Source organism: Salvia splendens, chromosome 4, assembly GCF_004379255.2.
Source record: "Salvia splendens isolate huo1 chromosome 4, SspV2, whole genome shotgun sequence".
Classification (NCBI taxonomy): Eukaryota; Viridiplantae; Streptophyta; class Magnoliopsida; order Lamiales; family Lamiaceae; genus Salvia; species Salvia splendens.
Genome location: NC_056035.1, coordinates 9800127 through 9826558, shown reverse-complemented (window position 1 = coordinate 9826558; position 26432 = coordinate 9800127). Strand labels below are relative to the sequence as shown.

The window sequence follows — 26432 nt, the reverse complement described above, 5'->3', positions numbered from 1 at the left end:
AAAATATATACTCCTACTTGCGTTTGTGCGTTAATGATTTTTTATACATTTCTGTAAAAGCGAGATTATTTTCATTGTTTATACACTGAGATTAGAATTAAATAAATACTTTCATAGTAATTTAATTATTATTTTTCCCTTTGTCAAGACTCAAGAGACGAATTTTATATAATAAAAAAGTGGATCATATTCTACTAACTTTTTTCAACCCACTATTCTTTATTTTTCTTAAAATTCGTGTCAACAATAAAAGTGACTCTTATTGTGGGACAAATGTAATATATAATAAGAATTATAACAAAAAAGTACTCCACCTCCTTAAAAATAGACCAGTTCTAAATACGAAAAGTTTAAAACCAATTATACACTACTAATTATGTGGACCCTACAATCAACTAACAATACTTTCATTACATTTTTCCTCTTTCTCTTATTTTTTTTTCATGCTATTTATAAATTTGTCTATTTTCTATACGGAGGGAGTATAATTGGATACATTGAAACATTATTCCCTATAAAAACAATGGCAGACTATTGGATGGGATGGCCTAGATTTGATCATCTTATAGCTTCCATATTTGGTCTTCTCTCCTTCAACTTTTGTAGACAAAAAATTGCATTTGGAAGACGATGGGTGAAATTCTAATCTTGCTTTTTATATTTTTAGAATAATGGACCACGTCGTCTGTTGGAGGGTGTTATATCAAATAACTCTGCAAAGTTTTAAAAACATTAAAAAGTAGTACTATTATTTCCTATAATAAAAGTCACCGATTTGATGTAAGCACAAATTTTAAAAAATGTAAAGAGTAGTGAATTGGAAAATTTAGTACGATGTGACCTACTATTTTATAATAAAATGTGAGTGTCGTGAGTTAATGTAATGTGGATCTACTTACTATTTACGGTAAAAGTGAAATGTGATTCTTATTGTGAAACAGACTGAAATAGCAAAAGGTGACTCTTATATGACGGAGAGAGTAGAATTGAAATTTGAATGGAACAATTAAAAAGGAGAGCACAATTTAGATTATAAAGTGTATTAGTACAATAGTACTTTTGTAGTACTTACGATACAGTTTACACCTTTATTAATATCCAACTATAAAATTGAAAAATAAAATTAGAAGAGGACAAGTTTGGACATCCTAATTAAATATAGTGTCACTCCTAATTTGTATAATAATAATATTGTAGTGTCTGCTTGAAGTACTAAACTCCGAAATAATTAGATACCCCCACATGCCTTTAATTTGTCCATAGCCACCAAGAATATGCCAACCATTCATGCACAAGCGGTTGGCATGCTACTAGCCAGTACTTATAATTGATTTTATGTATGCAATTTTAAAAATCGATGCTAACATTTCAAGCTAATACTTAAGGTAGGAATAGGATCCATAAATTGATAAAAGACTGTATTTCAAATAATCAATTCATATCACCATGTATTAACGCAAACGTTGAGGTATGTTTAACTAATTTATTTTATATGAAAATATTTAGATAATTGAACTTATAAGCTAGAGAGAAAAATACTATAAGTTAGAGATAAAATCGTAGCTAATGAGAAGAGAGTGGAAGAATATTAAAATGAAATTGTATATACACTGAAAATTACTAACTACTCCATCCGTCCCTAGGATTTTTTTTGACCTTATTGTTTTGCACTTTCCAGTCAAGGACTTCAGAGATAGTTGTTCAGTTGTTGATAGAGTTAGTTAAGACGTGTTTTACTGACTGTAGAAAAGGGTAGGGGTGTGCATTCGGGTTTCGGTTCGGTTTTTTGCCAAAACCGAACCAAAACCGAAAAACCGAATTTAGTTCAAAATCCAAACCGAACCGAACCCGAAAAACCGAAAAACCGAAACCGAAAAATCGAAAACCGAACTTAAAAAACCGAAAAACCCGAAAAAAAAACCGAAAAACTTAAAAAAAATAAATATAATATAAACATATATTTATATATGTGTATTTTATTTTATATATACTAATAGAATATTTATATATAATATAAAATTAATAATACATATAATATATATTATATAGTAGAATATATTAAAAGAATATATATATTATATATAATATAATATATTAAATTAATAGAATATATATATAATTCGGTTTTTCGGTTTTTTTCTTCGCCCGAACCGAAAAACCAAAATTTTTTTATTTTTAAAACCGAACCGAACCGAAAAACCGAAAAAACCGAACCGAATTTCAAAATTTCGGTTTGGTTCGGTTCGGATATTCTGTTTCCGGTTTTTTTGCTCACCCCTAGAAAAGGGTCTTGAAGATTCGAAGGTCATATAGGCGATATAAATTGTTTCTTCCACCTCCCATTTATCGATTCCGGATCCGCCAGTAGTTCAAATGGTAATTTGAACCTGTAAAAAAGCATGATGAAATTAACAATACTTCTTTATTGTTTTGTTTGAGAGGCGTTAATCTCGTCTGGTTAAATATTTTAATTAGTCTTTGATAATATGTTGAAGTGTTTCATAAATTTTGATCAATAGTTTTATTTTAATAAATCGGAAAAGATCGATATATCTATATATTTTTGATTCATAGGTTCGGAATCATAGCGAAACATATATACTCAGTAAAGGCAAGGTCAAAATTCTCAGAAAACAAAGCCCAAACATGTTACACAACAATTGGTTTATCCCAATTGGTGGGCCAATCTGCTCCCGGTTTCCTCTCCCAGATCCACCATCTTATTTATTTTGATGTTTACATTGTAATTCAAAATTTCAAAAATAAACAAATAATTTTAACCCAAAAAAAATAAACAAATAAAAACCAATAGAATAGAAAAAGAAGAATAAATTTCCGTTCCTTTTAAAAAAGAAGAAAATTCTCTTCCTCTCAATTAAAACTAATTAGTACTCCTAGTATTTTATTTACCTTCATTTCAAGTAAAGGCCCAACTACTAAGGAAATGCTTATACCATCATTTCAGTTAAGTACCATCATTTCAGTTAAGTACAGGCCCAACTACTATGGATTTGCTTCACCATCTTTTTAATTTGAGTGAACTTCAAACGACTATGACTTTATCTTGCTCATAGTTTCTGAATTTTAAAAATATCTCAATACAATCCTGAACTAAGGATTTATCTTGAAAATGGTCTTTTTAGCATTTTTTAGCCAAAAATACCCTTTTGGGGTTTGAGCAATTCGGTCATTTCAAAAATTTAACTTTTCAGAGTGTCAACTCATTAATGGGAGTGTGTCATAGACGTGTGACTTTTTATATTTCTCTCTCTCACCTTCCTCTGCTTCCCTCTATAAAAAGTGTGAAAATGTGGAGAAGAGGAAGAATGTTGCAGGTGGTGCGATTCTTCTTTTCCTCTTTTATTTGCTTCTTCCATTAATTTAATAGGAGGATTGGAATTGTTGAATGGAAATTTGAGGGGTCGGTTTGGACTTGAATAGTAATTATGGGAATTAAAAGAATGACGACGAAGACGAACAATGCAGGCGACAAGGTGGCTGGTTTATGGATTGGATTTCACGCAGTGGCGGATCCAGGGGCAGGAGGGGGCGACCATTGACCACGTATCCGGACGTAAATTTTCCATGATCTCCCCCTCCGTTGGCTTCCAACGTCACCCCAAGGAAGAAAAAAATCACCGGGTGCCAGCAGTTGTATGTGAAAAAAATAGTTTTTTACAGTATTAGTAAATCTGGTTGTGCTGTAAGCCTGTAAACATGGAAGAGATTAAAAAATTTGAACACAGAGAAACGGAGCAGTGTAGAGTGAGGAAGAAAGGGGAATAATAAATGTCTTGGCTTTAGCTCTATTTTACTATTTTACTGGGCCACAAGTTTAAAGTTAATGAGTTATTGGTTTGAATCCAATAAATGCGGTTGAATTTATCTTTGATATACATCTAATAACTACTAATAAAATAGTTACTAATACAAATTATTGGTGGTATTCATTGTGAATATGGAGTTAGTATTTAGGATGAAATAAATTATTTGTGGTGAATTAGGATAAACATGGTGTGGGATTTGGAATGATTAATGGTATCCATTTAAATATCGTAGAAAGGAGTGAATGGAAATTGCCATATTGGTGTGGTGTCGTGGGGTGTCAATTTAAGAATTTTTATTTGCTTAGTTGGTGTATTTGTGTGGTATTTTTTTGTTTGATTAGGTAAATGTTAATTTTTTTATAAAATAACTACATTTAGTAAGTTACTCGAGATTTTAAATATCAGAATGTATATAATTAGCAATATCGTGAGTAACATACATTGATATGAACTTATTTTCTATAGGTAAAATTGTGTTTTAGATATGGAGTGTGACTAAGTGTGACATATGAAGGGAAGCAAGGGAAGAGAGGAAGAAGAAGGGAAGAGAGAGAGGAGAGAATGAGAGAGAGAAGGTGTATTAAGGGCGTCCACTATGGCACGGACGCCCGACCGCCGCGCCGCCCCCCCTTCTCGCACAGCCGCCCCACCGCCGCGGCGCCCGCATCCGCCCCGTTTCCACACTATAAGGCGCCGCGGCCATCGCCCCACCCATTCTTCCTCCATTCACCCCAGCCGCGGGCTCGCCCCGAACGCGGCTATCCCGCGTCCGCCACCCCCACCGCCGCGGCGTGTTGTCCGCCCACCTTCCCCACTATAGCCGCCCCGCTTCCGCCCCAAACGCGGCTATAGCCGCGTCCACATTATAGTGGACGCTCTAAGAGCACCCGCAATGCGTCGCGCGGGTGTCTCATATCTCGTCCCTCCGAGATGAGACGGCAGCGAGACGCGTAGTAGCGTCCCATCTCGTCCCGGTCTCGCCGAGACGCCCGTCCCACCGAGACGGCTGGTGCGCCAGCTCGCAACGCGCCCGCGCGGCGTGGCGCGCGCTGGCGCTAGGCATGACGCCCACTCGCCGGCCCGCGAGTGGGCTTCGTCACGTTGACGCAATAAATCATTTTTTTAAAAAATTCGAATTTAATAAAAAAATAAAAAAATTCAAACGGTAATGTTATCGTTTTCGACCGTTTTTTCTTTTCTTTTTTTACTCTATAAATACTCTTATTTCATCCTCATTATACACACAAACACACATCTATTCTTCCCAAATCATCTCCATTTCCTCACCAATTTTCATCTAACCTCTCCAATTTTCATCACAAAATGTCTGGCGACGGAAACTCTGGCGGCTCCGGCGGGTTTGACATCAATGCGTTTGGCGACTGAGGGACATGTACAATGTCTTGGGTGGTTCCGGTTCGTCGACGCCGGGCACCTAAGGCTCGTCGAGGCCAGCGGGGGTACCAACCACCCCATTTTGATGTGGATGCATACGCTCGTCCCTCCGGCCCGAGGTATTCACAGGGATTATCCCAAATTAGGGAGAATTATCCGGATGAACTCAATCCGGAAGGAGGACGAGGCGGTGGAAGCTCCACGGCATTTGACGCCGTGGAGGAAGATGAGGAGGCGGCCGAGGAGGAGGATGATGTAGGCCGCCATCCGTACAACCGCAAGGACACGATGGCTCTGTACAACGCCTGGATCAGCGTCTCGTATGATCCCATCGTCGGGAATCAACAATCCCGGAAGTGCTTTTGGGAAAAGGTCATCGAGGCCTACAACGAGATTAAGCCGAAGGGGTCCCGCCGCCGCACATTGAAGATGCTCCGAAGTCATTTTGACCGAGTCGACAGAGAGGTCATAAAATTCCGCTGCATCTACAAGAATGAAGCGGCTCATTACCAAAGTAGAGCCACTGGAGCCGACATTCTGAGATCGGCTTTGCGAGTCTATTTCGACGACAACGACAAAGAATTCAAACATGTCGATGTTTGGGAGGCCGTCAAAGACATCGAAAGGTGGGCCGGCGGTGTCCAGTCCAGCACGGGCTCGACCTCAAAACACACGAAGCACACGGCGGGTGGCCAATACTCATCTAGTGGGGGCGGTTCAGACAGCGCCGCACAAGAGGTTGCCTCGCAGGAAGTTGAGGGCACGACAGACGATGCAGGGGGGTCCTCCCTTGTGCGCCGTCGGCCGCAAGGGACCAAGGCGGCAAAGGCGGCTAGAGGGAGGAGGGGCCGAGACGAATCAAGTCAGGCGGGTTCCCAAGGGCCGCCCTCCTCCCTAATGTCCATTTACTTCTCCGCCACGATGGCAGACACTTCCCGGATGACGCCCGCCCAATATCAAGCCCATCATGCCGGCATTGTGTATCTGGCGGGACAACTTGGTATTCCGCCTCCATTCGGTGCACCGCCACCGCCTTCGGGGGATGATTCGCCGGCGGAGTAGTTTTTATAATTTCTATAAATTTGTATTTTTAATTATGTCTTTTTTTATTTATTTTACCACGAATTTAATTATGTAATTTTTTTAGGATTTTAAGTTGTAATTTTATTTTATTTTTTGAAGTGTGTTTTTATTAATTGAATTTGTTGGAAATAAAAATAAAAAATGAAATTGAATGAATAGTTAAGGGATGAGATGGTTAAGAGACCGATAAGAGATGGAGGGTTGCAGGTGCTCTCTCTTAGTTAAGAGATGGAGTGAAAAGTACAATGGGATCCATGAATAGTTAAGAGATGAGACGGTTAAGAGACGGATAAAAGACAGTGTTACGTCCTCAACCGAACCAGGGGGAATGGAGGAAACTACAGACGAAAGCATGGCCGAGACGTCGCCTACTCCATCGTCGTCGTCGTCAACACAAAGTAAGGAAATACAAGGTGAGGAAGATCCATCCCCAATCCAGGAGCTGGAGAAACAGCCAGAGGAAGTCACAAACGAAGTCACGGGAAGGAACTGAGGAAGGAAATCAAGCAGCCGAAACGCTACCAAGACTTCGTCTCCAAATAGCGCCTCAGCTGCTAGACAGAATGCCTGAAAGAGTTCCGGATTTCAGTCTATTATTTTAGTTATTTATTTTATTGTTATTTTGACTTTCTTTATTCCGAATAATTTTGGGTCGAGCGTTTAAGCTCCGTTGGGTTTTCTTTGTTGGTTCTTTCCCGATGTTTAGGAATAGGTCGAACAAACCCTAGGGTTTTAGTCTTATAAATAGGGATTGTCATTAATTCATTAATCAATTAATGAAGGAATAGTTTGCCCACATTTCTTGTGCAATACTCCTTATCAAACCTTGAAGACTGTCGACGGAGGAAGTTCTCCGCGCCAGCCACGAATTGAGCCGCCGACCCCAACCTCGGGGCACCGGATTGATGTGTTGCGAGTGAAATCGCAGGTTTTCTTCGTTAAGAGATTTGAACTCTTAACAACTGGTACTTCATCTCGAACTCATGGATGCAATGGACGAAGGACAACGTTCGCCGCCTACTCTTACAGGGGGAAACGCGCAAGAAATAGTGTTGGGATCGGCACGCCGACAGCCAGTAGGGTACCGACGGGACATCGGGGGTCGTCCTCGGTCTCCGCCGAGAGGGGATCAGCCTGTCGCCGCTCAACAGAGGACAGACACGGGGACGATCGACCCGCTCACCCAGTGTTTTGATCGGATCATGGCACGATTTGATCAGTTGGAGGTACGAGTAGATAGTCTGGAGTTTCCGTCGAATCGTGATACCGAACCCCCTGACGACGATTACGATTCAGACGATCGGGAGTATGCGGAGTATAGGGATGGTGATGGGGGTCAACGTGACCTGAACCCTCGTCACCGTTTACTGGGGTTACGTGACAGGAGGAGTGCGAGAGGTGGACGACGGGGTGACGTCTCGCGCCGAGAGGATTGGAGGCAAGGGGGTGATTGGCAACACGATGGAGTTGGTGATAATCGAATTGTTCCGTATCAGCCGCGTCGTATATCAAATTGGGACCCACCATCGGCACGCTAACGGGGGTGGCGCGATCATCGTCGCCGCGCGTCCTGTTGGGATTCGCCAATAGCTCGGGATCGTTCCCAATATAATTATGGGCCAGATTCGCATCACGGGGTTAAAATGAGTGCACCGCACTTCGACGGAACAGACGCCACAACTTGGATTTCTCGTGTGGAATATTATTTTAATCATATCATTATGCCCGAAGAGGATAGTTTACACTACGCAGTAATGCTCTTCGATCCACCAGCTGCGGAATGGATATTTAACTACAGAAACAACAACCGCTACGTAACTTGGTCTGAATTCTTGGAGGATGTCCGCCACAGGTTCGATCCGCAGAGTTTCAGAAATTATATTGGGCCGTTAGCCATATTGGTGCAGACGGGAACCGTGGCGGAGTATCACGACACGTTTGAAAAGTACTTGAATAGGGTTGAAGGGCCTTAAAATGCCCATTCAAGAGAAAGTAGAGTTGCAGCAGCCACAATCGTTGGTCGAGGCCATGGCGTTAGCCTTACGTTTGGCCGCGAATCAGGAACATAGGTATCAACAAACGTCGTCGTCGCAACGGAGGCAGTGGCCGAGCAAAGATTCACGACAACAGCCGTTGCCATCCTCCGCGCCGGAGATCAGAGCAGCCCAAGGACCGAAATCAGGCAAGCAACCCCAGGAGCTGGATCGCCCCCGCTTTACTCCGATCTGGGTGTCTAATGCTGAGAAATCGGAGCGCTCGCGCAAGGGATTATGCGGGCATTGCCCCGAGAAGTACGCTCTGGGCCATGTTTGCGCGACTAGACTGTTGTGTTATGTGGGGGACGACGATTGGGAGGAATCGGGCCAGGGCCAGGACAGCCCGCCACAGGATGCCGAACTGATTGCAGAGGACATCTCCCACCTTCATTCACTAACGGGGGGCAAACGATCGTTTCCCTTCCAGGTCATAGGGGAACTCGAGATCACAATGGTGCGCATTCTGATTGATATAGGGAGCACTCATAATTTCCTCCATTCCAGTTTCGCAGAGAACTTGCAGCTACAATTATCACGAATCCGCCCTTTCCGCATGTATGTGGGGAATAGGGCATCACTCGTATGTTCCCACATCTCTAGGCGAACTAAATTATCCATACAGGGGACTGAATTTTTGACGGATTTGCATATCCTCGATGTACATGGCTGGGATGTGATCCTCGACATGGATTGGTTGGAGTCTCTGGGCCGGATATCTGCTGATTTTGTAGGGAAGACATTGGAGTTTCAACGGGATAACAAATCCATGATTTTACAGGGTCGCGTACCGGGTCCACAACAGATTTCACTGCAGTCCTTAGCGCTGCTAGCTTCTTTCTCCGCGGACCATGAATTCTATGAAATCGTCGCCCTGGACCCTGACGACCGAGTGTCGCCCAGTTCAGCCGCCGAGCCTGATTCCCGCCGGACCTACCGGCTGACTGTCGCCGGGTTCTCGATACTCATAGGGGTGTTTTCGATCTGCCAATTGGAATGCCCCCACCTAGAGCATTCGACTACATAATACATCTGCTTCCGGGGACGAGACCGGTCAATGTTCGTCCATACCGCTACCCATATTTCCAAAAGAATGAAATTGACCGTCAAGTGAAGGAAATGTTATCGCAAGGCATAATCCAGAGAAGTCAGAGCCCGTTCTCCTCACCGGTGTTGTTGATTCGGAAAAAGGATGGTACTTTTCGCTTCTGCATTGATTATCGCGCCTTGAATATGGCAACGGTCCCTGATCAATTCCTGATCCCAACCGCGGACGAACTTTTTGATGAATTAGGATGTGTGAGGTTTTTCACAAAGCTCGATTTATGCTCAGGCTACCATCAGATCAGAATGCACGAAGCCGATATTTTCAAGACAACTTTCCAAACTCACGATGGGCATTTCGAGTTCTTGGTGATGCCATTCGGACTTACAAAAGCCCCGTCTACTTTCCAAGCGGCAATGAACACCATCTTCCAGCCTCTCCTGCGACGGTGCGTTATTGTTTTTTTTATGACATCCTGGTGTACAGTCCCACGCTAGACTCCCACTGCGAGCATTTGTCAGAGGTACTATCGCTCCGTAGCGCCAATAAATTCTATGTGAAATTGTCTAAGTGTTCATTTTGCTGCACTACTGTCGAGTATCTTGGGCATTTGATTGCAGATGGCACGCTCAACGCGGACCCCCGGAAAATAGAGGCTATGACTGCCTGGCCACCCCCGCGGAACGTGAAACAACTCCGGGGATTCTTGGGTCTGACGGGATATTACAGACGGTTTGTCGCACACTATACAACGATTGCGAGCCCGCTAACGGAATTACTGAAAAAAGAGGCTTTTGTGTGGACACAGGCAGCGACTGAAGCATTCCAGGCCTTAAAATCGGCAATGACGTCGACCCCAGTTCTACGACTTCCGGATTTCTCTAAAACTTTCTATGTCGAAACGGAAGCATCAGACATGGGGATTGGAGGGTGTTGATTCAAGATGGTCATCCGATTGCCTATTTCAGTCGCAAGTTAGGCCCACGTCGTAGAGTCGCCTCGACTTACCATAAGGAGCTCTACGCAATAGTCGAGGCTGTCCAAAAATGGCGCCAATATTTATTGGGCCGAGAATTTGTAATTCGCAGCGATCAGAAGAGTTTGAAGGAGCTGCTTCAACAGGTTGTCCAGACGCCAGATCAACAGTTAAATGTTAGGAAGCTGATGGGATACAGTTTCCGCATCGAGTATGAGAAGGGATCGTTGAACTGGGCAGCGGATGCGCTGTCTCGACGAGAGGGGAATGAACAGCCGCTGTAGGACCCGGCTGCGGTGGTCGAGCTGGCAGCGGACAGGGGGGACCCGGTGGCGGGTGCGGCTTGTTTAACCGCGGCAGCCCATCCCATCCCGAAGCTGCTGGAGGCCTTGCGACAGGAAACAGCGACCATGCCAGATTTGGTGAACCTCACGAAGCAAATTAACTCCGGAGAGGCGCATGCTCAATTATCCGTCGCGAACGGGTTCATATATTTTAATAGGCGGATAGTGGTTAGCCGCTCGTCCAAATTGAAGCGGTTGCGGCTGGAGGAGCATCATTGTACGCCCATGGCGGGCCACCCCGGGCACGAGCGCACTTTCCGTCTATTGGCAGCTGGTTTTTATTGGCTTAAGATGAGGAATGAAGTCCGAGAATTTGTTGATGCGTGCGCGGTGTGTCAATCCACCAAGTACTCGACGCAAAAGCCTGCAGGCCTTCTGCAACCTTTGCCCGTACCATCGCAGGTTTGGGATAATGTATCAATGGATTTTATCACGAGTCTCCCACAGTCATGCGTATACACACCGATTATGGTGGTGGTCGACAAACTTTCTAAGTATGCACACTTCGCGGCCCTTCCCACTCGCTTCGACGCCCTGCGAGTGGCCCATCTTTTCGTTAACACGGTTGTCCGCCACCATGGATTTCCAAAGACTTTGGTTTCGGATAGGGACTCGGTGTTTCTTAACGCAATTTGGGAGGAGATTCTGCGCCTTAGTGGGACCAAGTTGAACTTCACTACTGCTTATCACCCCCAATCGGATGGCCAAACGGAGATTCGTAACAAGGGCCTGGAGCAATACTTACGAGCATTCACTTCGGATAGACCGTATATTTGGTCAAATTTTCTCCCGTGGGCTGAATTGGCTCTCAATTGTTTCCATCACGCTGGCCTCGACACCTCCTTTTTAAGGCGTTCTATGGGCGGGAGCCCCCTTTATTGGGGGCATCTGTCCCGTCCGCGAAGACGCCCCCAGCGTAGCAGAATTGATCAAGCAGCGAGGAGAGTTGCTCATCGAATTGCGCAATAAGTTGGCCCGCGCACAGCAGCGGATGACGGCGTCGGCAAATAGGCATCGGCGTCACGTTGAATTTGAAGTGGGTGATTTCGTGTGGTTGAAATTGCAGCCATATCGTCAACATTCCGTCGCGAAACTTGTGAAGCGTTTTTATGGTCCCTTCGAGGTGGTTAAAAGAATAGGCCCAGTCGCGTACAAACTCCGTTTGCCACAGGGGAGTCGCATTCATGACGTACTCCACGTGAGCCTCCTTTGCGCCTTCGTGAAGGACGACCCGATCGTCCCCCTCCCAGAGACGTTCGTTGGCAATAGACCCGTCGCCCAGCCGGTGGCTATACTAGACTCTAAGATATTATGGCATCAGGGAGCAGCAGCGGAGCACGTCTTGGTGCGCTGGTCAGACGGGTCGGACTCGCCGTCTTGGGAGCCGTTGGCGGATTTGTTGAAAGGTATCCTAAACTTTCCCTTGAGGACAAGGAAGTTTCTAAGAAGGGGGGAGTTTTTATTAATTGAATTTGTTGGAAATAAAAATAAAAAATGAAATTGAATGAATAGTTAAAGGATGAGATGGTTAAGAGACGGATAAGAGATGGAGGGTTGCAGGTGCTCTCTCTTAGTTAAGAGATGAAGTGAAAAGTACAATGGGGCCCATGAATAGTTAAGAGATGAGACGGTTAAGAGACGGATAAGAGACAGTGTTACGTCCTCAACCGAACCAGGGGGAACGGAGGAAACTACAGACGAAAGCATGGCCGAGACGTCGCCGACTACATCGTCGTCGTCAACACAAAGTAAGGAAATACAAGGTGAGGAAGATCCATCCCCAATCCGGGAGCTGGAGAAACAGCCAGAGGAAGTCACAAACGAAGTCACGGGAAGGAAGTTGAGACTGAGGAAGGAAATCAAGCAGTCGGAACGCTACCAAGACTTCGTCTCCAAATAGCGCCCCAGCTGCTCAACAGAATGCCTGAAAGAGTTCCAGATTTCAGTCTATTATTTTAGTTATTTATTTTATTGTTATTTTGACTTTCTTTATTCCGAATAATTTTGTGTCGAGCGTTTAAGCTCCGTCGGGTTTTCTTTGTTGGTTCTTTCTCGATGTTTAGGAATAGGTCGAACCAACCCTAGGGTTTTAGTCTTATAAATATGGCTTGTCATTAAATCATTAATCAATTAATGAAGGAATAGTTTGCCCACATTTCTTGTGCAATACTCCTTATCAAACCTTGAAGACTGCCGACAGAGGAAGTTCTCCGCGTCAGCCACGAATTGAGCCGCCGACCCCAACCTCGGGGCGCCGGATTGGTGTGTTGCGAGTGAAATCGCAGGTTTTCTTCGTTAAGAGATTTGAACTCTTAACAGACAGCGTTGCAGATGACCTAATAGAGAAGAGAAGGTGAGAGAGAGAAATATAAGAAGTCACACATCCATGACACTCCCATTAGAGCATCCACAGCGGTGAGCAGGGTCCGTCCGTCCGTCCGTGCCGCTGGCATTGACAAACACAGATTTTGCATGTTTTTAAGGACTAGATTTGACTTGTTTTAAATGTCAATCATGAAAATTATGTTCTTAAATTGCATATGTTATACATTTGGTATTTTTGACGTGTTTGTTGATAAATGATAGAAAAAGATAGAAAAGGCCAAAGTGCAGCAGCCTCTGTTCGAGCCCATCCTGCCAGCGATTTTGAAGTCCAATTAGTTCTTACTGTATGCCATTCTCTTCATCTTCGAAAGAGATTCGTGTGGACATGTTGAACGTCTCAATCGGAGTTCTGTAGATAAAGTTATGACCATTATACGAATATTGCGCAGTGCAGTCAAAACTGACGAAAATATAGGCGGAAATTCAAGGAATAAAATAAATTGTTGCCAAAATCTCTCCCATTTATTTGTAGGGCATGAAAATCATTAAACATAAACCTTTCTCCGCCTATAAATACCCAAACCTAATTCATAATCTCTATCTCAGAGCCTCCGATCCTTCCCCCTCTACACATTCTTCCATTCCATCTTCCACACATAATTCATCCATCTTCCATTGGAGCGGAACTCTGCAGATCCAGGCAAGAAAAGACTGAAGATTGAAGATTCAACCTTGAGTTTTATCAATTTCATTCGTACTTTTATTTTTATTTTTACCACTTGTCTATGAGTAGTTAAACATCATTTGTAGATTTTTTGGTGAAAACTATTATGAATATGTTTTGATTTATTGAATTGAGCCTTTTTCTAGCTCTTGTGATTGTTTTGCTTGTTCTTGTGCTTTTATTGTTCTTTTGTCTGGCCATCTTTAGAACTATGCCCGTTTAACTAGATTAATCGAGAGATAGCTAGTTTTACGTGGTAAAAGGAACGAGTACAACACATAGGTTTATCTGCACTCGAGAGAGGGGACCCTTTGTGAGGACTTGAGTCTTAGGAACTTAAGGAGTTAGAGTCTAATCTATTGGAAGAAGACTTTGATAGTTAGAGTCTAATATACTGGATAGGTGCACTTGAGAGATGGCTTATCTGAAAATCGCGACTTTCCTAATAATCCTGGAGACACATAAAGGTAAAGGTTCTGTGAGATTAATCATCACTAGGTCGTAGTAGTTGGATCCTAAAACTCTACTTTCTTTAGCGTGCTTTGTATTGTTTTGTTTTTATATTTGTTTATATTTATGTCTAGTTTATAAAATCAAAACCCAAAACTCCGTGTCTCTAGATAGTATATGACGCTTAGTATATGATAGCCAGTTGCAATCTTATTCCCTGTGTTCGATATCCCGGTACTGACATTTAGCTATACTAGTTCTACCTTGTAAACTTGCAGGTATTTTTAGTGCTAATAAATAGTACATCAGGCACGAACCTGCTCTTAGCTAAGAGCACGTCCGTGCCAGCGAGCAGGGCGACGTGGCACATTTTTATTGGCCGTTGGCATTTTCTTTTTCATTTTTAAAAAAAAATTAATAATAATACCAAAAATTAAAAAAAAATTCGGATTCCCAAAAATATACAGATTTTATTACCATTTTTTGAATTTTTTTTGAATTTTTAAAAAAAAATTTAATTCCAAAATCATCTATAAATACACACATTCATCATCCATTTGGGCGAAATTCGGCCACGAGTAGTGGGTTTTTTAATTTTATGAATTTAATTATGTAATTTTTAATTTTAGGATTTAAATTATGTAATTTTTAATTTTTAAGACTTTAATTATGAAAATTTTAATTTTTAGGATTTTAATTATGTAATTTTTTATTATTTTAGTAATTAGTAATAGTATTTTGGGTATTTTTAATGCACTTTAATATTGTGAAAATCTTTTTATTTAAATTGAATAATAGAATGGTGAGACCCTTGAGCATGTCCTTGCGGAAGAGCACGAATGTGGGTGTTGTGCTCTTGCTTAAGAGCATGGAGTAAAAGTGGGTCCGGGCCCACATCCGTGCTCGTTGGCAAGAGCACGGATGTGGATGCTCTTAATGAGCTGACACCCTAAAAAGTTAAATTTTTAAAATGACCGAATTGCCCAAACTCCCCAAAAGGGTATTTTCGGTTGAAAAACGGCCAAAATGATCATTTTCGAGATAAATCCTTAGTTCAGGGTTGTACGGAGATATTTTTAAATTCCAGGGACTATAGGCAAGATAAACTCATAATCCAGGGAATGTTTTTCAAGTTCACTCTTTTAATTTATACTATTCTTGTAGTTTGCTTTCAGTTACGACCTTCCGGTAGCTTGCTTCACCATCTTTTTAATTTATAGTCGTTTATTTACATTTAAAGAGAAAAACTGAAATGAGAAGTATATTTAAGATTAACCAAAGCCAAGTTTGCCAAAGTTTTTACTTTTAGTAAATGGAGGGAGTATCGAATCTGTCCTAAAAAATTGACAAACTTGTCAATGATACGGGTTTTAATATGCAATTGGTAAAGTAAGAAAGATATGAGAAAAAGTAAGGAATGAGTGTTAGTTGTGGAGCCTGTATTATAAATGATGCGCATGATTATTATTTATTGAAATTTTTTCATATTAGATTTTGTCTAATTTTAGAGGACGACACAAAATGGTAAACTAATCTATTCTTTTGGGACGGGGGAGTGTAAAGATAATGAATAGCCCCCTGTGAAAGTATATATAAATATGTTGTCGGCAATGTATAACCGTATCTGAATGTTGCTGCCTACAATATGTTTCTCCTACAATGCCGTATCTGAATGTTGCTGCCTACAATATGTTTCTCCTACAATGCTTACTTACTCGTATAACGGTTTCGAATGATTTACCATTCGTCCGATATGGAATTTCAAACAATTCTGAAACTGTGAGAAATGATATTTTTCTATTAAATATTATATAGTTCCGTTATAAGAAATGCACATCGGTTCGATTTTCTTATTTGACATGTAGAAGTAATAAATTAATTATGTATCATAGTAATATACTTACTTCATTGACTAGGGTTCGTTAACGCAATACCATCTGTCATAAGCAATTTATAACATACAAGTATAATCAAATACTACAATGAAATAAGGCATACTTTATGATGACTACCATTACTTATGGGGGTCCAGAATTATCTAAATATGTACAATTGTAGCATGTTCATATAGATTTTGAAGTGAAATATGGTGATTTGGTGGGAAATAAATATAATTAATTAATTAATTTAGCCCTAGAATTAGGTCTGTCATAGCTAGGCTTCATTCATTGCCGCCTCCACCCACCTAATTAATTTGAGGACTTTCGACAATTCCAGTTCACATTCACTCCAACGTGTAGCATACCACTTCGTCAATTTTTGACGATTTTGTAATGGAAATTTGTCAATTCATATAAAAATATAAAATTTTAATTATTATTATTATTATTATTATCTTGAAATGGTATAATTATGCCGTGTATTTAACTTTAATTTGTAGCATGCATATGCATAGTCTCGGTATTTTAATTTCGATTTGGTTCGAAAAATGCATTGTTAAACTGAAAGATGACGATATCATAACATATTTATAATATTTCAAAAATTATGTTAAATTTAAATTAGATAAAAACTCGTGCATTAATTAATAATAATAATAATAATCAATCCTTTTATAATTGGTAAACTGTGATTTCAGATACTCATAGTACATAATTGAGTCCCAACTCCCATCAAAATGCTCTTTGTAGCTGTTCTATTCTATCAGATCAAATCAAAAAAACATCATTAATCCTTTAAGAATAACTATACTAATCATTATGATTTGCTATTTTCGCCAACTATTAATATTTTCTGGAATTTTAACCTTAAAGAGCCACACGAATAGTCAACATTATTGGCTCCATTTATCCTGTGTGTGCTTTTCAACCTTCCTCACTCCCAACTTAAAGAAGGTAAAGCTCGATGCTGATATTGTAACTATATATCTATGCATTGATGAGGTTAATTGGTCAGAAGAAGAAAAAGGATATATATTATGTTGTGCGACGAAAAAATCGTATAATATTCATGAATACAAATAATTGCTACTGATGAGTGATGATTATACTTTAACACCAAAAACTACTCTCTTTGTCCTCAAATAGTATGAACATTTGGCTTGACACAAGTTTTAATACATAATTGAAAAAGTAACAGAGAATAGAAAGAAAAAAGTTTTTAAAATATTTTTACTGAAAAATGAGTCTCACCTCATTAGAGAGAAATAAGGTTTCTAAAGTTAGAAAGTTTATACTTTTCGGAAAGGACTAAAATGGAAATAGTTTATATTTTTCAGGGACGGATAAAGTACCACTTAATTACTTAAAGTAAAACATATACTCCTATAATTTTTTAAGTATATAGACATTTTTTTTAATATATCAAAGAGCCCAAGCCAAAAACGGCGAGCAAGCAAGTCTAGTGTACAAAACTTCAAAACAAATTAAAAATACAGACATATATACATGCATATTTTGTATTTTGTGCAACTCAATTTCCTTGTTTTTAATTTGATGAGTTGAAGGAGAGAAAAAAGAAACTTTGAATTGAAGTGAGGAAATGATATGTCAACAACTTTGCTTTAAAAAAAGGGACCCCATATGTCTTAAAGCTAGGCAACATTTCACACAATCAGACAACATAAAACCGATCATCACGCCTACCTACCGATTCTTATCAGACTCTCACTCAGTTATTTGTGTAGTACTACTATAAATTAACACCGCAAAATATCTCTATCATATATACTCCATTGACCATAAACTAAGTGGATATTTGTATGGATTAATATAGCTAGGCTCTACTTTAGAGCTCACGTATAGGAATATCAATCAGTCATCTAGAAAGTACCCCCTCCGTCCCACTTTAGGAGTTCCGGATACTCCATCTGTTCCATAGTAATAGAGTCATTTTGCCATTTTGATATATTCCATAGTAATAGAAGAACGAGCTTGAACATCTAATTATCTACTACTACTCCCTTCATCCCATAGTAGTGAAGTCATTTTACCATTTTGATACATTCCATAATAGTGGATTCATTTCCATTTTTAGTAAAAGTCAACACATTTCTTCTCATTTACTTTACCCTCTCTTATTTTATTCTCTCTTCATCTCTCTACCTTTTTAATTTCCTACTTTATTCTTCCTTTGCTTAGCACACTTAACACAATTTTTCTTAATCTCTGTGCCAGAAAGAAAACCTTTCACTACTATGAAACGGAGGGAGTACTATTTAGTCCAATATGAGTACTTGGGCGGGCGCTCATTTTTACTCATTTAGGGTGTCCACTATAAGGCGGACACGCCCAATAGCCCCGCCTCAGTTTTTGTCCATAGCCCCAATTTTGTTGTCCATAGCCCCAAAATTCTATTTCCGCCACTATAGTGGACACCTCCAATAGCCCCCAAATTTTATAATCAATTTTCATTTTTATATAAAAAAAAAATTTTGAAATTCGCCGCATGCGCCGCAGCGGTTTCCGCCACTATGGTCGCCGCGCCTATAGGCGCGGCTATGCCCCCCCCGCCGCGTCCTCGCCCCGCACCCGGCGATCGCCCGTCCGCCCCCCATCGCCACGCCCGCCCCGTCCACTATAGCCCGCCCGCCGCCCGCCCGTGGACGCGGCTATAGCCGCGTCCATGCCATAGTGGATACTCTTACTACTATATATCTACAAGCTAGGTTTTAGATTAAGTCTTTTTTATATTTTGTATGATTTATAGCCGCGTCCATGCCATAGTGGATACTCTTACTACTATATATCTACAAGCTAGGTTTTAGATTAAGTCTTTTTTATATTTTGTATGATTATTACTCCATAATAAACATATATTACTATTTCGTTCATGATTGTCAAGTTTTAATTGTAAATTATCTTTTACATTCTTAAGAAAAAACTCACATACATACTATATGACTTTAGATATCAGCATACATGTATAAATATGAATTTAAATTGAAAAGAAGGCGCCGCAAATATCTATAGATCATTAAGTGTTTTTCTTCTTCAATTTTTTTGAGAATGAATGAAGGCAATATCAATTAATTAACTTGTCGTAATTGCAATTATATACCAAGTGGAGTGGAATGGAGTAGTGGCTACGCTCATGTCCATATCTCTCATTCATTATTCGCCTTTTCGATAGGGGCACATTTTATTATTGCATCTCTCTCTCAATATAGTATATATATTTCATGTCTACGTGTGTGAGAAAGAGATAACGCTGTTGTAGTATGAACTATGAACTACTAGTATACGGAGTACTTATGGGGAAGCTAAGACATGTACAAGTACAACCGTAGCACTTTAGTATTGAAGAAATCCATCAATGGCATAAGACAAAAAAGGGAAAATTATAGGCCGCTCCATTTATTCGCTTCATTCTCCTCATCAATTTCTCCAAACTATTCAACAGCCACATATTTTCAAATCTAAATTGGGTGCAACGTATTGTTAACATCATGTTGCAAAATAAAAGATTAGTCAATAACATAATCAATCAACCCAATCTACAAATATGTATGATTAAATAAAACTACCTCCGCGTCTATAAAATCAGCGTTCAAGACCCACATAAAGTATTTGGATAATTTAGGTTAGTGTCTCAGCACCCGTACATGTTTCCAAGTCAGGAATAAACTCATTCGATCAATTCTGTAAGACTTTTTGATGGATCATTACAAAAAACTTAATCTTTGATGGACACAAAAATTGAGACGCAATTACTTGCGTCGGAAAGTTTTTAAAAATAACAACAATTTAGGAAGAAAAACAAAAAGTTCATAAATTAAAGGCAAATTAGTTTAATCTTTTATTAATTTAGGACGCTTTCATTTGCGTCCTCTAATTATAGTTGAGACACCAACAATAATGAAAAATCTATTACTACTATTATTTAAGTTATAACGTTGAGACAAGAAGTATTTATTGTATTTTATTTGACTGTTTCATCAATCGGTATTTGAGAAGAAGAGGAGCGGCAAATCGAGTGATTGACGGGAATTAAAATGTGTGTTTTCAAAAATGCACAAAGTTAATTTTCTCGAAAATAAAATAAAATATGGTGGTTCGTGGTTGAGGTTGATGATCAAACAACTTAATCATATTTGGAGGGGTCCTTTTCTTCAAATTCAAGATTCATCCCAACTTATTTAAAATTAGGGTGGCGAAAAGGAATTGGGACGCACCCATATTTGAATTGATGAGCAACAAAAATCCAAAAACATATGGATTTGGAAAATCATGACAAGATGAACCACCTCCCTTAAATCCATTAAACACCCATCATTTTTAACGCAAACTTGTCCAACCCCATAATTGCTGTGATGAAATAAACAGTGCAATAATTACAACTAACTGATCATATGACTAACAAAAAACCCCTTTTGCTTCACTCTCACTATTAATTAACAATCCTAAACCATCCCAACACACACTTCAATTTGTAATTAAAAAAAGTACTAGTAGTAGTAATTTATTTATCATCTGCATGATTACAAAGACTGTAGCAAGAGTGACAAGGACTCATGTGCGAGAGAGAGAAGATAAGGCACTACAGTAAAAGGAGAAGAAAAAAAGAGATGAAAATATAGGAGCTTTTTTTTACATGTCCTCTTCATCAATCAAGAGGCCCCATTTCTCGCCTCTTGTCATGGAACACAAACCCTCAAACCCAAACATGGCGCTGGCCATCATCGACGACGACGCCAAGAAGAAGCAGCTCGCTCCCAAGCGGACTTCCAACAAGGACCGCCACAAGAAGGTCGAGGGCCGCGGCCGCCGCATCAGGATTCCTGCTCTCTGCGCCGCTAGAATCTTCCAGCTCACTCGGGAGCTCGGGCACAAGACGGACGGAGAGACGATCCAGTGGCTGCTGCAGCAGGCCGAGCCGTCGATCGTGGCTGCCACAGGCACCGGAACCATTCCGGCGTCTGCCCTGGCGAGTGCAGGGTCGTCTGTTTCGGAACAGGGGAGCTGTGTGTATTCGCGGCTGGTGGAGAGTGGGATGGGGATTAGGGCGAGCTCAATTTCGATGATGAATGAAGGGATTTGGCCTTCCTTCAATGGATTTGGATCAGCAATAAATATTCAAAGCGCGAATCGCGGGGTGAAGCTAGGGTTTGAGTTCCCGGTGCCCGGGCTGGAGCTGGGGCTGTCGCAAGAGGGGCAGATGGGCCTTAATCTGCAAGCTTTCAGCCACTTTTATCAGCATATTGGGGATTGCAGTGGCGGAGATCAGAGTCAAGAGAAGGAGAATTCGCAGGGATCAGGGCATTAGTTTTTATTTAGATTTAGATTTTGATTGATTCATGCTTATCATTTTCGATTTGCTTATGATGAAGCAAGCTGCGGTCATCCATGTTCTTGCTACTTGTGTTTTCTGCTCAGCTCAATTCAATGCCCACGCAAACAGGTACTTACTAATTGTTTTTCTTTACTTTTGTTTTTTTAAGTCATCTTATATTTTTGTGCATACATGCAAATGCAAATGCAATGCAGTGTGGAGTAGAGTATGTGTGGAATGAAGATTGGTTGTGATTTTAGTTTGTGGTATCCAATTTTGAGGTGTGTTGTCACATAATTAATGTTGGTTTGTATTAATTAGTAGTACAATGATGATGAGTTGTCGTTGGCCTGCTTGTTTGTTACAAGTTGGGAAAGTTTCTTGAAATACAAGATATGAGCTGCATCTCATTAACACATAGTATATGCCCATACCATACCCTAGTGTTTGGGATTTGGGATTGCACTTTTACTATTCTTATACGTAATTACAAATCAAAATTTATTACTACTACTACTACCACTACCTAGTATTATTGCTCATTTCTAGTTTGATCTTGAAATGTGGTGGGGAATTTGATGGCCTGATCTTTGCATCTTACTATATTCTAACTTAGACATAGAATGTCTTCATATGAATTCTTCTTAAAATTACTCCACTTAATAATTAAGTAATACGGTATAAGTGATCACTAACAAATTACTTGAATTTTAATCCTTAATCATAAGCTATTGTTGGAATTGGGCATCTGAAATTTGAAAAGGCGAAGAATCCGCAGATGCCAGACATTGTAGAAAAATTGCTATCCAGTACCCACTTTTGGAAAATTTAACATGAGACCTCATTTTTCTAAATTTCCCCTTTTTAAACTAAAATAAACTGAAGGGACGAAAAGGGAGGTGAATCCAAGCATATACAGTACTACAGTATACTAGTACCATATTTACTACTCCAATACTATTCTTTTAAGATTCTATTCCACACCAAGCTATTTGATTTTTTTTTCTTTCAGGTTTTGCTACACACCAAGCTATTTAGTCTTCCAATTTCTAGATATTTTTGTGTTGGATGTTTGAATATTGAAGTGTTTAATCATGAATAAATGTTTTTATAAAAAAATTGACATAGTTTGGACATGTTACCAATAATTTATAAACACTTCGGATAAATAGAAAGTTTTGAGGAATTTTGGTGGGCTACCATCTGGGTTGGCTTAAATGTTTCCCATTGGGCTGATCACACAAACATAAATAAATGTGGATTTTGCTACTAGGCCCAACTAAGTTTTTCTTTCTTTCTTTTTTCTTTTCCTTTTCAGGTCATTTTTTTGTACTAGTACTACTAATTAACAGTCCCATTTACTATTAGTATATTATTAAACGGTTTAAGGAAAAACCCTAACCCTAATAACTGATTTTATACGCTGTAAGGAAAAACAATTAATCAAAGCTTATGGTCTCGCCAACGTTAATTCCAGGATTTCTACCATGTTTTAAATTGTAATAATCCCTAAAATTGTACAAAGACCTTATATTAGTACATCTATAATGCAAGAATAATTTATATGCGGTGTAATAAGTTAATTGCTTTGAGTAATGTCTTCCATCTTAATTAGTAATTTTAACATGATTGCTAAAAGATAGCGATTTTAATTAATGTTTTCAAGAGTTCTTACTTAAAATTGAACACGGGCCCAACTATATCGTTTCAGCGGAATTGGTATGACCGTTGCTAGGAAAAGAATGTGACTGATTTTTTAAAAATAAATGGTTAGCTCAATTTCACAAACCGGGTTGTAAATATGAACAGAATATAAGTTTAGTACGAACCTCGGTCTTTGAAAAATTAAATTTTTTAAAATAATATGGATTTTAATACATAATTGACAAAGTAAGAGAAAGAAAATAAAAGAATAATAAAAGTAGTGTGTTGGATTTTGAAATCCACTTACTAAAATAAATAATTTAAAAATTTTTATTTTAAAAAAATGAACTAATAGAAAAAGTTTCATATTTAAGGATGGATATAGTATACATTTAAATTAGTAACCAATTTTTAAATATGAAGTGATACGTTGACTTTTATAACGGTCATGTACGGATAGACACAACATTTACAAGAGACTGCAATAGATAAACAGCTGGGTATGCACTAAATAAAAGAAATACTCGTCTAAATAATTGTGCTTTACTCGGTATAGAATTTGTAGAATTAATTTGTAGGTAATTTCATAATTTTCATTATAGCTTCAACATCTATATTTTAATGTAGATGGTAGGTAGGTCTCGTATTCCACCAACTTATTCAACTCTCATTTTATTATAAAATTAATATATATATATATATATATATTATATATATAGGGTAGTGATCTATGGCAAACACCCCTTAACCAAATAACTAGAGAACAAATCATAACCACAAGATCAAGAAAATCAAGGGCTAGTATTAATACATGTAATTTTCTAATTTAAGGAGAAATTAGTTCCCTCAATCATAAAGTTACTCCACAATAACAAGGCGGGAGTATAATTGTCACTTCACATACAAAATTGAAATGGCGTCGGTCGCTCAATTCCAGGCTCTCTTCGTCCCCTCAAACTCGATCAAAAAATCATCCTTGAATGGCGGAAACGCATTCTTCGGCTCATCAATCTCTTTGCGCTGTGAAATTCAGAAAATCAGACAGAGAAAGCAGCTGACGGTGGTCGTTGCCGTCGGAGATGTCTCAACCGACGAGGCTGTGTATCTAATAGACGGCGCCGCCGCGGTTGGAGAGAGACTTTCACGGATTGGGAGAAGTGCGTGGAGGAAGGGGAGAAGAACAAAGAGGATATCGTGGAGAAATGCGTTCAGGCGACTTCGGCGTTGAGGAAGTGTATGGAGGCGCATTCCGATTACTATGCGCCGCTGGTCGATGCGGAGGAGGCGGTGATGAAGCAGATAGAGGAGGAAGAGAAATCAGATGATTTTGAGAAGAAGGAAGCACTTTGATTTTGACTCTGAGATTGATTTCGATTTTTAGCGTTTCGTGATAGGAAATTGCTCTATCTAGAATAAACAACATTGGATATTTGGGTGCGAAACTGTTGATTTTCACATTGATTTCTTAATCTTTGTGATGTTTTGTTGTTCAATGAAGTGCCTATTTCTTAAATAAGAGTGAAGTAAAATCTGAGTAAGAGTGATGTGTTTTGTGAACAAGAGTGAAGTAAAATCTGAGTAAGGGTGATGTGTTTTGTGAACAAGAGTGAAGTAAAATCTAAGTAAGAGTGATGTGTTTTGTGAACAAGAGTGAAGTAAAATCTGAGTAAGAGTGATGTGTTTTGTGAACAAGAGTGACGTAAAATCTGAGTAAGAGTGATGTGTTTTGTGAACAAGAGTGAAGTAAAATCTGAGTAAGAGTGATGTGTTTTGTGAACAAGAGTGAAGCAAAATCTGAGTAAGAGTGATGTGTTTTGTGAACAAGAGTGAAGTAAAATCTAAGTAAGAGTGATGTGTTTTGTGAACAAGAGTGAAGTAAAATCTGAGTAAGAGTGATGTGTTTTGTGAACAAGAGTGACGTAAAATCTGAGTAAGAGTGATGTGTTTTGTGAACAAGAGTGAAGTAAAATCTGAATAAGAGTGATGTGTTTTGTGAACAAGAGTGAAGTAAAATCTGAGTAAGAGTGATGTGTTTTGTGAACAAGAGTGAAGTAAAATCTAAGTAAGAGTGATGTGTTTTGTGAACAAGAGTGAAGTAAAATCTGAGTAAGAGTGATGTGTTTTGTGAACAAGAGTGACGTAAAATCTGAGTAAGAGTGATGTGTTTTGTAAACAAGAGTGAAGTAAAATCACAATAAGAGTGATGTGTTTTGTAAACAAGAGTGAAGTAAAATCACAATAAGAGTGACGTGTTTTGTAAACAAGAGTGAAGTAAAATTATGATAAGAATGATTTTTTTGTAAACAAGGGTGAAGTAAAATCACAATAAGAGTGATGTGTTTTGTAAACAAGAGTGAAGTAAAATCACAATAAGAATGATGTGTTTTGTAAACAAGATTGAAGTAAACCCATGCTAAGAGTGACATGTTTTGTAAACAAGAGTGAAGTAAAATCACAATAAGAGTGACGTGTTTTGTAAACAAGAGTGAAGTAAAATCATGCTAAGAGTGACGTGTTTTGTAAACAAGAGTGAAGTAAAATCACAATAAGAGTGATGTGTTTTGTAAACAAGAGTGAAATTAAAAAGTGAAGTGGAACTGTGTTGGCATGTGATTAACAAGCACACATTTTATTTCTAAAATAAGGAAATGCGGAGTAGTTAAAATGTGAAGTGGATCTTAGCAAAGATAAAATACGAGTAACTGTGCATTGTAAAATTAGTAGTAGTAGTAATAATTTATCTAATTCACTATCAATATATACGTACAATTCCCACAAAGTTATTCGATTTAACCACATCAAAAGCAATCTCAGTTAATCTATTCCCACGGCCTCAACCGAATTTTTGTACTCCTATTTAAACTCTCTGGTGAGATTATCAAGTTTAAGAAATAATTAAGCAAATTCCCAATTAATTACAAAAATCGTGAATAGGAGGGAGTTGAATGATTGACACGAAATGGCTGCATTGGAATTTGAAGCCAACGTATCTAATTCAGCTTCAAAAGAAAATTTCTTATCCTATTAATCCTTCAAAGTACCGATCTCCGATCTCCACTGTGAATCGGCATCTTCTTCCACCGTCAAGATCTTCGCCGTAAAACACCAGATAGACTTCGCCGCCGTGAATCACCATATCTACAGAGAGAAGGAGCTTCATAGATGAGATTTCAGATCACTTTCTCTCCGGCTTGTTGATGAACTTGCTGCGTAATTTGATTTAAATTTCATAAGGTAATTTCCAAAAATACCCTTGCCCTATTTTATATTATTAAAATAAATAATATTTGTTCCATTAAGATGTGTGGCTGAGATTTGTTCTCTAGTTATACACTTAAGATTAGTTATATCTTGATCACTCCCCTATATATATATAT

The 26432-nt window shown here is 39.2% G+C and overlaps 2 protein-coding genes across 2 annotated transcripts in view; one reads left to right on the top strand and one right to left on the bottom strand.

Annotated features, from left to right (window-relative positions):
- Positions 1-26432, bottom strand: part of LOC121798419 (DEAD-box ATP-dependent RNA helicase 21-like) — a 794448-nt gene that overhangs the window by 300370 nt on the left and 467646 nt on the right. The gene's annotated exons all lie outside the window — the stretch shown is intronic.
- LOC121798462 (transcription factor TCP20-like) lies at positions 20622-21825 on the top strand. The gene is made up of 2 exons (XM_042197482.1): positions 20622-21540; positions 21627-21825. Exon 1 carries the CDS (start codon positions 20734-20736, stop codon positions 21403-21405), a length of 672 nt encoding a protein of 223 aa, XP_042053416.1. The 5' UTR covers positions 20622-20733; the 3' UTR covers positions 21406-21540; positions 21627-21825.

Bases quoted from the DNA above. Each gene is read 5' to 3' on its own strand.
- LOC121798462 (XM_042197482.1), top strand. From the start codon at position 20,734: ATGTCCTCTTCATCAATCAAGAGGCCCCATTTCTCGCCTCTTGTCATG.